Consider the following 12796-nt stretch of genomic DNA (forward strand, 5'->3'; position numbering starts at 1 on the left):
GCTATAGTTTATCATTTCGACATTACATGACAGTAAACGTGGTAGATTTGGGCAGAATTGAAAATGGTTATTTAGTAAAAGCTGGAACAGTATGCATCTAGACCTCCCAGGTTCTACATTGGATCTAAAACCAGACCCAAATGAATTGGATATTTAGGACAACTTTCCATCATGATTATTCTAACTTAGTGTATTTATTTTATTTAAACCATATTATAGACTACAGATAATAGAACAGAAACTGCCCACACTAGAAATTTCTTTTTTGGAACGGAAACATAAGAACCTATTGTTATATTATACACAATTGGTCGTTGATGTCACTAGTTCAAAGTTATTAATGCAATCATTCTATCTTAATAATTAAACATGTAGTTAACTAAAACGAAACATATCTGAAAAGGGTAATTTATCAAAACAATTCCGACGGCTCAGGTTTCTATTTTAAGATTAAAACAAGTACTACTTAAAATTTAATTTTTTTTTCATAAATAAACAAAGTAAAACCAACACGTTTGTCGTGTAAAGAACAATTAGTGTAATCCAATGTTTACAACAGACATAAAAATTCCTTGCCAACAAATCTACAAAATATATCGAAACCCTCTGTAACAATCAACTTTTTTTTTTGACATTTTAATGCCAGTTGCTGAGTGAATGACATCTCGCAAACTACACATTTTTCGGGAGCGTTCCGCCAAGTTACAAATCGTAACTGACAGTACAAAGCTTCAAAATGTTTAAATAATAAACTATAATCAATTCGAATATTTTATACTGTGGAGTTAAACTCTGGGTGATCAGTTAAAAATAGCATGTTTGGCGTTAAAAGGTAATTTGTTGCTAGTATTAAGATACTTTGTTGATTTGTTAGTGAACAATGATAGATGGCGAAAGGTAGTTGAGTATGCGTAAGTGAACTAACGAAATAATAAACAAAGGAATTTGTTTTTTGTTTAATTTCGCACAGTTGAGGGTTATTTGTGGTAGCCGTCTCTAATTTCGGAATGAGACTATAGAGAAGACATGTTAGTCAACGTTACCCACCCCAGCTCTTTTGATACTCTTTACCAATGAATAGTGGAATTGACCATCATTTCTATAGCCCTCCATATTTGAAAAGTAAGGCGTGTTTGGTGACGTGATTCGATATCACGACCCGCATTCTGGGACCCAAATGCCCTAACGACCAGCCCGTATCAAGATTCAAAAACTTGAGAGAAAAAATATTTTACCGGAATATCTTTAGAATTTTTGTTATTAATGCAAAGCTAGTTATCTAGGATAGTCGTTTCAAATTTAGAAGGGATAAAACTACAGGATAAGAAGTAACCACCCACCGTCAATTCTCGAGGTACTCTTGTCGGATAGAATCGTTGAATTTGACCCTCATTCTTTTAACGCACCTACTATCATAAAATATGAAGAATAAAACATTACACGTTTTGCGATAATGGGGATCGAACCAAGAATATATAGTCCGACACACGAGGGACGCGACAAGTTTTATTCTTCATCAAAATATTCGAAAAAAAAAAAAAGGAAGTTTGTTTTTTCTCTCCTACATATATTTGTTTTTCTCCAACAGTCTGTTTACTTTTTAATTATTTAAATAGTAAACAATGCAATGTTCCAATATGAAATTGTATAGAAATGAAGTATTTGCACCAATCAGCTCGTGTTAAAAATAAATGTCGTGATTGAAAAAGAGTTAAGTTTTATTATACGTCTTTATGGGTTTCATTATACATGTAGTCTCTTGCTGGTACAGCGGCAAGTCTATGGATTTATCATAAAATGATAAAATACTAAAGTCAGAGGTTCGATTCTCCTCGATGGGCTCAGCAAATAGTCTGTGGCTTTGCTTTAAGAAAACTCGTACGTATTCCCGGAAAACGTTTTCAAAACCAGTACACATAGTCTCGTGACTTTTTGTTCACAGTGTAAGCTTTATATATATATATATAAAACAACAACAACTTATGTAGATTATAAGATCTTAAAGAGAGAGTATGACCAGGTGGTCAGGACCACCGTGCAGCTTTTCGCGAAATTCGAAACAAACTTATATAAAAAAAATGATCCTACATATCACACTAAATTACTTGAAGAAAAATTGGATAAAAATTTATTATTCGACTAACACGGATACTGCATATACAATGTTTATTGTCCTAAACACATCCCCCAAGTGAATATATATAAGAAATAAAATCAGGCCACCTAATTATTTATACAAAACCCTACATTAGTTTGAGATTAAATTAGAAACGTATTTAGGGTTTATATGTAAATATTCTTAATTTAAGCCTATCACTTTTAAATGTGTAAGGTATTATTGAACTGTCAATGAGAAGTAATATCTCTACTCGAATGAATCTGAAACCTATACATGGACATTGCCGTGAGAGGGGCCCTCATGTAGTATTTCCCGTATAACAATGTACAGAAAAGATTTATGCCTAAATCAAGAAGAAAGAACAAGAATTCTGTGAGTGATACAGCTTTCGCTTTCACTTAGTTCTCATGTTACTTAATGAGGATTCCATTTCTGATGAACAACGCATTACAGGAAAGTTATTTTGGAAAGAATGACCTTTGTAGGAACGCATTGTTAGCCAGTAAGTAACTAGCGTTATTCGTATTTGATGATACAACGTTAAATATGAAAATAGAAAGATTAGTTTCAAAATATTTAGGTGCTTAACATTTCAGTCAGACAACCATCTCCAGGTGTGCTACGTAAGCCAGTTTCAGTCGGGCAACCGTGTCCAGGTGTGCTACGTAAGCCAGTTTCAGTCGGACAACCATCTCCAGGTGTGCTACGTAAGCCAGTTTCAGTCGGACAACCATCTCCAGGTGTGCTACGTAAGTTAGTTTCAGATTTCCTCGCATACTGTAGCTGACCTTTTTTTTTTCTCCAGAAGTTTGCACAAAATTAGAAGAATACTAGCTGTGATTAAACGCCCCTAATTTTGAATTAACAGACTATTGAGAATACAGCTGATCAACAGCGCCCACCACCAACTCTCGGCCTTTTGTCTGATAGAATAGTGAGATTTTACCATTCCTGTAATAGCATACTCAAGATCCAAAAATTGGGCCCGGCATGGCCAAGCGTGTTAAGGCGTGCGACTCGTAATCTGAGAATCGCGTCAAACATGCTCGCCCTTTCAGCTGTGGCGGCGTTATAATGTGACTGTCAATCCCACTGTTCGTTGGTAAAAGAGTAGCTCAAGAGTTGGCGGTGCGTGGTGATGACTAACTGCCTTCCCTCTAGTCTTACACTGCTAAATTAGGGACGGCTAGCACAGATAGCCCTCGAGTAGCTTTGCGCGAAATTCAAAACCAAACTAATCTTATTGTGCTATGAAATTTTCCAAGTTCCACAATAAAAAAACAACAACATTGTTTTCCAGTGGAAGCGTTAGTTGCAAAGTATAACTTTTGCATTTTGTAGCGCATTGATTGGAAAATACCACGAGAAAGATCTCGATTCTGCTGCTATGTATTGTTTCTCTAATCGCCGTTACTCGAGTTTGCTGTCTTATTTCCGCGACTATATTTCAGCAATTTTTTTAACAACGAACAATAACCAGAGTAGATTTTCCCAATCAAATGGCGGTGGTGATTTCTCTTTACTGGTTTTGTTTTTTTTAATATACTTGGCTGAAATCGTCAGTGTATATTCATTATCACTTACCACTGCATGTAGCGTTATTTTATATAGCTATTGATATCGTTAATAATATTATATTAAGGTAACGCTTATAAATGTTGCCAATACTGGGCAACTTACGCTAAGAATGTTGCTGTTGTGTATTGTACACCTGTTATTGATGTCGCCTTTTTCGAACAAGTGTGCACAGTAGGCTGGGGAAGAACACATGTACGTACGATGCACACCTGACAAGGTAAGCGTGTTACTGAGTCTGTTTACATTGCATTATCAGTGTTGTAATTATCTTAGAAGAAGTATTATTCCTTTATGATGAGATTGTTTTGTTGGGTTTTTTTTTGCTGTTGTTCGTTTTAATTACATTACACTGTGACGTTGATGGAAACTGGTCATTAAATGTTATTATACAATCTTTCCCTTTAAACCTGGCCTCTGAGAACAACTTTAAACTTCGTTTCTTAGAGTTGCATACTGGTACACCAGGTTATGCTTTGTTCTACATTTTCAAAGAGTTCAATGTAGCGGTTGGATGGAAAAAAAAACAAGTAATGCAACAACTAACTGTTAAATAACATGTAACATTCAACCAAACGGATATACACATATTAGATTAAACTTTATTCTCCGTAAACCGACATTAAAAATGTAACTTAACAAAGATAAGTAAACTGTTATTTAAAAAATGGGGAATAGTGAGCGTCTAAAAAGTACATAAACAAGACTATTCTTTCAAGCCTACAACCAGGGACTCTTAAAAATTAAACAAACTAGGATAGAAATAATGTCTACATTATTTTCTTAAACTATAAATTTCTATTCTGACTCTACTAAAATTGATAAGTACTGTAGTCATGGGGTCAAACATAGGGATTTGCGTGACAGTTTTCGTTGTTTTTATCTGTTTCAACTGGCCCGGCATGGCCAAGCGTGTTAAGGCGTGCGACTCGCAATCTGAGGGTCGCGGGTTCGCATCCCGGTCGCGCCAAACATGCTCGCCCTTTCAGCCGTGGGGGCGTTATAATGCGACGGTCAATTCTACTATTCGTTGGTAAAAGAGTAGCCCAAGAGTTGGCGGTGGGTGGTGATGACTAGCTGCCTTCCCTCTAGTCTTACACTGCTAAATTAGGGACGGCTAGCACAGATAGCCCTCGAGTAGCTTTGTGCGAAATTTCAAAACAAACAAACAAACTGTTTGAACTCTTGTTATTGTTTTTGGTTCTTGCATCTCAATTTCGTGAAATGTTAATTGTAGAAATTTCGTAAACATGTAACGTTTTTAAAGAAAACTTCGTATATATTTGTGTCGTTCTTTGTAAGCTTCATTCCGAAACGTCTGAAATTATTAGTAAATATGTCAATTATAATGAAACTCTTGGTATTTATATTCATAAATATATACGTTATATTTAGTATTACTATAAAGGTTTTCCTTTTTGTAACACTATATTAAAATAAGAATTTCATAATTTGCCTTAAAGTCGCAGATGCATTGTTCATTTGAGGCATTATGGGATATGTTCTGAAACTATTCCTTGAAGTCTTAAGCGTTTTGTGTGTTTTAATAATCGTTACATGGGAAAGCGACGAGTACTGGAAAATGGGGGTCATTAAAACATTTCTTAATTGATGAATCATTTCAAGAAGCCCCTGGATTGAAATCTGAGATAACAATATTTTGATGTTCCATATTTATGCTGTAATAATAAACGTAAAAGTTTTAAACCAATCATAAATATATTACATTTACTGTCACTGTTGCTGAGAGATTGGATGCGTGATAAATGTACAGGGAGTAACTTGCTAGGACTAACTAAACAAGTAAAGCAGGTCACTCTAGCTTTGGTCACATTATAGTTTTCCAGTTAATCTAAATGTTTCCTATGTATACATCCCCAAAACAGCTCAGCAGTAACTCTGAGGGTCACACCACTAAGAAGCTGTTTTCGAAGTTCATGGTATGTCTGACACGGCACATGTAGCCCATCGTTAAAAAAAACAAAAAAAAAACCCGTGGCAGTAATTTAGAGTAAAGTAAACATTTCCAACTGGGGTGGTCAATTATATTAATATACCCATTCGTCCCGCTTGCGGTGGAATTTTTAGTTGTTTTTCCATTGTTTTTTAATTAGGGTTGGGGTGTTTTTATTTTTCCACAGTGGGTATTTGGATTAAAATCGTGGTTGTTTCAGAAAAGTGCCGAGGAAAGGAGACGATCAGCCAGATCAAGGAAGCCCAGAGAAGACGGTCGATGACATTGGCTACAGAAGATCGATCTACAGAAGATCGATGCCGTGGAATAACGGGAGAACGAAAATAAACAAGACGACAAACGAGAAGTCGACAAAGCATCCATCAAACATCCCGTGATCAGGATCACGAGGTAGTAAGGATCAATAGATCCAAGGCCACTGCTGTGATCCATGAATCCAAAAACTTAAGTACAGACACACTCTATTCATGCACAAACAGAAGGTCAACAGTACCTACTATACAAACAAAGGATTTTTTTGTATTTAATAAAATGTTATAAGGATCGACAAATATTAAGTCTTCTAAAAACAACAAATTTTAAAAACATCTTACAAAAAATTATAATAGCATGAATTAATCATAACGTTATTTTGGCGTTTGGCTTTTTTGTAGTTTTACATTACGATAGAAAGCAAATATATTATGGATTTATTACCTCTGCCATCCAAGGTGGATAAAGATAATGTTTGTCAGCAATATTTCTTAAGGAACAATGAATTTTGACAAAAGTTGATATACAATTTGACTATGATCCATGTTTAGACTTGATTACGTTTTGAAGGGTCAAAGTCTTAGCAAGGTCACGAAAATCTATGTTAACATGGGAACTGATTTTTTACACCGTTTTTGCTCTATATATCAGCCAAAAACAGTCAGATTTTGAAGATATTTGGTGGACTTGTGCAAAGTATTATTCCTTGTTGTCTTTCCAAAAATGACATGTATCTGTTGATAACGACAGATATACGAACAGATTTTTATGTTTTTTAAGATGGGTGACAGAGGTATCGCTGTTGAATGCCCCTTCTTGTTGTCTAGTTCTTTGAATACATTTGTCATTGATTCTGTCGTTTTTTGTATGTGTCACGGTTTTTATATTAATAGAAAGTATGTAACAATATATCAAAATTATATGTCCTTGAAACTCGTTGTTCATAAATTATCATATAATCCTCGTTTTGTTATGTGTGTGTTTTGTTTTCTGGTAATTATAATCCAATACTTATATTGATTATTTGGAATTAAGCACAAAGTTACACAATGAGGTATCTGTGCTCTGCCCACCACATGTTTCTAGCACTGTGAGTCCACAGGCATACCGCTGTGCCATTGGGGACCGAAACTATAAGTAACTACGTCATGGAAATTCTCTTACCCAGCCAGATATTAAACTAAATTTTCATTGTTTTTATTTTCCTAATATAACTACTTAATCATTTTCTGTGATTTTGTTGTTGTATTTTAATATATTTTAAACCTACTTGTTGTAAGCAGTTTAATTTCAGCACTACAAGTTTCCATGAAATTTGAAAGGATGTTGTTTAGGCCCAGCTTTCCACTATAGATAAGGGAATCAATTTTCTTATTCTAGATCGCTTAAAAATGACACAGGAGATTGGATGTCGTTCACTCACTAATTTCCAGGAATCGCCATTTTTATAACCCCATCTACACTGTGTAAGGTTTAAATCTGGGTATTTTACTTTTGTGTTAAGAGTCTATTTACTACATTTAATGGGAGTCTAACCCTGAAAAATATATACAAATAGTGGCATTTACGTGCTTTTTATGTCAGTGTTTCAGTTTTCAGTCATGATTTTAAAAATAGTTACGCAGTTTCTTTGGAACAAAAGACGCGTGTTTCACACTAATCACACTATCTAAAAGTGCGTAGAGCGTCAAGCATTTTACGGTTCTTCTGTCTATCTATCTATTTATCTGTGTTACGTTAGTTTAATTAATATATAATGGTTATATATGCACCACCTTATTTTATTTTTCGTGACTTTGAAAATTGATAAAAGATGCCACAAAGAATATTATAATTGTAGAGGTTAATCGTGGATTAACATTTAACTCAGGAGAGGGCGTGCTAAAGGAACAATATTAACGTCAGCTTGGTGAATTTTGAGATAGGTTCTGTCAGCAGGTGTTAGTTAATGTAGGAAAACTGATATCTAACGTTCTCATAATAAAAAATAGTTACGTATCTCCGAAGGTAATCAATCGCACTGATAGCGGAAAAGGGTTTGCCTGGTCCTTATTCTATTCATTACCTTAGCAACAGTATTGATTTTTTTCCCTGTCCACCCTCGATACGAATGTTGCGTGGCTCGTGCTGAACATCACCCCAATTGCTTGCAGAAGACTGTCAGAAATTGGATAAACATTTATGTAAAGAGTTGAGTTAAATATGTATTAACCAGAGAAGAAACCTCCAAGTAAAGAGAAAGTACGTTCTGTTATGTTTGTATGTGTGTGTGTTTGTGTGAATTCAAGAAAATTTGTTATTCTGTAAAGACTTGTATGTGTTCGTGGATTCAACAAAGGTCGGTCCATGCTAGCAAACCATACTGTCAAAAGGTTGCTATGGCAACTGAATGAAGTTGCCAAACGTAAAACTTGTGTAAATAAGAGGTAAGGGAGCACTATTAGAATTAGTAGAGAAAATTCTCTAAAAACATTTTTCTTTAAAATACTAAAATTGTTAAGAAAAACATTTCTAAATGTTTTTTCTAATACCAAAACTAACAAAAATTCTCTAAATACATTTTTTTTCTAACTGTGCAAATATCTTAAATTGTTTATAATTCTGCTTAATTTTATGTTTCTTGCCTTAAAAGCTAATTAGGTTAAAAATTCGATTGTGCTCTTGTATCGCCGGTTGCACTGTTGAATATTTTCTAGTTAAAATTTATATTATTATTACTGGCTGAACTATCAAATGTTTAAAGATTCGATCAAGTCAGTCTGTGTGCCTCTTGCTAACGTAATTAATTTTATCTATCGTGAACGTTTGGGTTCGTAAGTAATGACACCTGTAGCGTTGAATATAGGAAAAAAAGTCACAATACAAACACGAACACATACATATTTACAAGCACTTCTATATAAAATCGTATCCTTTTTCCTGTGTCTGTATTTAACAGAAAGGTAGATTGTTAGATTCTCTTTTTTCTGAGGTTAATATATCAATCAGTTTAAAATATTTTTTTTGTTTTATTACTTAGATTATTTATGATATTTAAATAAAATGTGATTTTTTTTTCCAAGCCAAGATTATAACTTTTATTTCCTTTCACCGCAGCGTCTACTTACGAATGGAGGTTATGCAATGTCCAAGTCACGGATATGGACAAAGTCTCACTGAACAATAAGTATACTGCTGGCCAAAATCTTGAGGCCAATGAACATAAAGAAAAAATATGCATTTTGCGTTGTTAGACTCAACTACTTATTTGAGTAGAGCTTAAAAAAGATGAAAGTCAAAAAAGGGAAAATAAAAATACAAAACTTTTTTTAGCATTTAATAGGGAAAATGTGAACACTAGGAAATTAGCCTAAATACTAGCTTGTCAAAAGTTTAAAACCATATCAAAGAGAAGTACTAAACAGGGTAGGAAATGCCCAACAAGAGGTCCCAGTAGTGAGTTGCACGGCAGTCATTGCGAATAACTGCAAACATTCGCTTTGACATGGTCGATATAAGCGTTTGCAGAAGGCTGGCTAGAATGTTATTTCAAGTGGTGAAGATGGCTTTACGAAGATTATGCACTGTTTGGAATTGACGTCTATTTCTATAGACTTCCCTTGCCATCCACCCCCAAACATTTTCAATGGGGTTCAGTTCGGGCGAACACGTTGGATGATCCAAAAAAATCACGTTATTCGCCATGAAAAAAGTCCTTTGTCCTGCGGGCATTGAGGATTGCAGCGTTGTCCTGCTGAAAGATCCAGTCATTTCCACACAAACGAGGGCCTTCAGTCAATAAGGATGCTCTTTCCAACATGCCAATGTAGAAAGGGTGAGTATGTTTGGTGTGACTGGGATTCGAACCTCCGACCCTCTGATTACGAGTCGAGTACCTTATCCACCTAGCCATGCAGGGCCCAAATCAAACAAACTAAATATATGACGATTCAATCAATGTAAAGAAAACTGAGCAATTATTGCCCACATTTGAAACGTTTCAAACATTTTTGAATATTTATAAAAATTAGAAAAATTTTGGTGGTCGACTTCATTTGATTACCGCATTCAAGTCTTATAATTTTTCACAAAGTATGTATTGTATACTTTATCAAAGTAATGCCAAATTTTTGCAACAATGTGCAGATTTTTGCGAAACTCTGTATTTATGAATACGAATGCAACGTCAACAGTTAGTTTGTTTTAAAACGAGAGTCAGTGATCATGTGGGTGAGACATTGTCCTGGATTCTAGTAGCCCGTAATATTATCCTTCCAGTTAAAAAAAAAAAAAAAAAAGATTATTTTCATTACCAACAAGATGATGAAAAATCATTGGTTATTAATTTGTAATTTAAGAAAAAATATTAGAATAAATACAAGGTCTAATGTGATTTCTTCTGTTTCATAAAGCTGGAAGAGTACAAATTTGTATCATAACGGTAACATCTAGGAATTTTACACTTCCATAACTATATAATTTTATATACATATATGAATATATTTCATTATTTGAGGTCATGTTATATTTATTTATTTGAAATTCTGGTTCCCGTGTTCTGTATGGACTTCTTGGTAACCAAACGTTGAGTGATCACAAACATGTACTGATTATTTTACTCGGTTAAAAGTTGTATATGCCAATGGCCATAACCTCAATGGGTGATACAGATACTTGTCCAAACTGGTATGAATTGGTGTCTTTGCCTTGTAAGTATTAGTTAGAATAGTTCTCGCAGTGTGCAACATTGTATCCTATTTTAACGTTTTTGTTTGAATTTTGACGGTAGAACAGTCTTTGGTCTGTGGAATAATTATTTCTGTATTTGTCCTGTGTGAGTGTGTATGGAAAACTTTTCACCTTAGTAGACAACAAGAGTCAAGGGAAGCTGTAAACCAACATGGAAAATATAAACTTATATCACTGTAAATCAAAACTGTTTATTTGTTCATTTTTGTTTCCTTCGAGTGCTGTATACAGTAATTGTTTGTTTGTTTGTTTTGAAATTTCGCACAAAGCTACTCGAGGGCTATCTGTGCTAGCCGTCCCTAATTTAGCAGTGTAAGACTAGAGGGAAGGCAGCTAGTCATCACCACCCACCGCCAACTCTTGGGCTACTCTTTTACCAACGAATAGTGGGATTGACCGTCACATTATAACGCCCCCACGGCTGGGAGGGCGAGCATGTTTAGCGCGACGCGGGCGCGAACCCGCGACCCTCGGATTACGAGTCGTGCGCCTTACGCGCTTGGCCATGCCGGGCCATATACAGTAATACTGCGTCTTTATCAGTAATATGCAGTGTTTTACTGATCGCTGTAACTTTAACAATCATATTGGAATTAATAACTAAATTGGTGAAAATCACATAGAGTTTGTTTAAATATACCCACTCTCCACCCATCCCAGATTATTAAGTATTTTTGAATTTCGGCGAAGGCAGCTTTTTGACTCTTTTACCCTCCATACATTGCACAGGAGAAACTAATTACAGCAACTAGATGTAAGCGTACTTAATATATTGTTACCTGTCATTGTAGCTAGGTAGTTTCACGACAGACCAATAGCAAAGATCATAAATATTTCCCAATAACGTGCTTTTATTTATGGAATTACTCGGAACACGTCACTATATCTGAAGGGTTCTCGTGACTAAGTAATGACGTTTTAATGGCTTAAGTGATCACCTTCGTGAGACTAATACAAAAGACTTTTGCTATTATTATCCCGTGCTTAAACAGTTCATTTTACCTTTGAGACGGTTATGCCTAAAAATCATTTATGTTTGAGTACAATGAGCGATATATGCTGAGCCCATCTCAGAGATTGTAACTGAAACAGGAAATTCGTAGCTGAAAGAGAAAGTTCACATAAAGGTCTACTGGCTTTAGTGTTGCTACAAGAAGCCTTTTGTGTTTACTTTCTTCTTTTGGTTTTAGCAGAATCATTTAGATGTGAATTACGTCCCGAACGGTAATTTATATAGACACAATCTTAATGATCCGGAAGATCGAGTGGAAAATGAAGCCAGTCACTGAATAGTGTGAAAGCTCTCGTACACAGTTCCAAAAATCGATAAACTGCTCGGGTCAATAACACAAAACTTTAATATTTGATATCAATTTATTACAACACGTTATGAAATGTGGGGGCTGGGAGAAAGAGTGAATAAAGTATGTTTGTTCTGAATTGAGCACAAAGTTACACAATGGGTTATCTGTGCTCTGCCCACAGACATGCATGCCCCTGTGCCACTGAGGGGCAAATGAATAAAATAATTAGGGTCTTCAAGCATCTAAAATGTGCTACTGACGCCCTTGTTACAATCGCAAATCGACAGATTTCGTAATTAATTATTACTTTGAAGAAGTACAAATAAAAATTGAAACGGGTGGCATTCGAACCGGTGAATTTTAGGTACTAAAAACTCAGGGACCAACTAGTGACTTGGAGTAAGGTTTACATTCTTTAATTATTTTTGCTTTAATTCTTTGAAAAACCTTTTGTTGTTTTTTTATGTAAAGTTATAGAATGGACTATTTGCACTCTTTTCAGTGCGTGGAATCGAACCGTGGATTTTAGCATTCTTTGGGAAATTCTTGTTTGTTTTGTTGTAGCAAAATGTTGCACTGTTTCCGAATTCTGGCATTTTAATCCATAGAGCTGATCTTACCAATGAGTTTCCAGAAGTAAATATGTAAAAAAAAAAAGTTGTTTCTGTGTCACTGGGAAAAAATTAGTTATTTTTTGAAATTTGAAATGTCTTCCGGTGGAACAACGGTAAGTGTATAGACTTGTAATTCTAAAACCCAGAGCTCAGATCCTTATGTTGAACACAGCAGATAGTCCAATTTGTCTTTGCACTAAAACAAACAAATTCAAAATACTAATTTCTG

The 12796-nt window shown here is 35.0% G+C and overlaps 1 protein-coding gene across 1 annotated transcript in view; it reads left to right on the forward strand.

The window, feature by feature from the left end:
* The first annotated feature begins 7820 nt into the window (after nt 1-7820).
* LOC143236447 (cyclic nucleotide-gated channel beta-3-like) overlaps nt 7821-12796 on the forward strand; it is a 56576-nt gene continuing 51600 nt past the window's right edge. Inside the window, exon 1 of the mRNA XM_076474705.1 lies at nt 7821-8347. Coding sequence (XP_076330820.1) covers nt 8268-8347 — 80 coding nt within the window. The 5' untranslated portion in view covers nt 7821-8267. The remainder of the gene's footprint in view (nt 8348-12796) is intronic.

This window comes from Tachypleus tridentatus, chromosome 13 (genome assembly GCF_004210375.1).
Source record: "Tachypleus tridentatus isolate NWPU-2018 chromosome 13, ASM421037v1, whole genome shotgun sequence".
Lineage (NCBI taxonomy): Eukaryota > Metazoa > Arthropoda > Merostomata > Xiphosura > Limulidae > Tachypleus > Tachypleus tridentatus.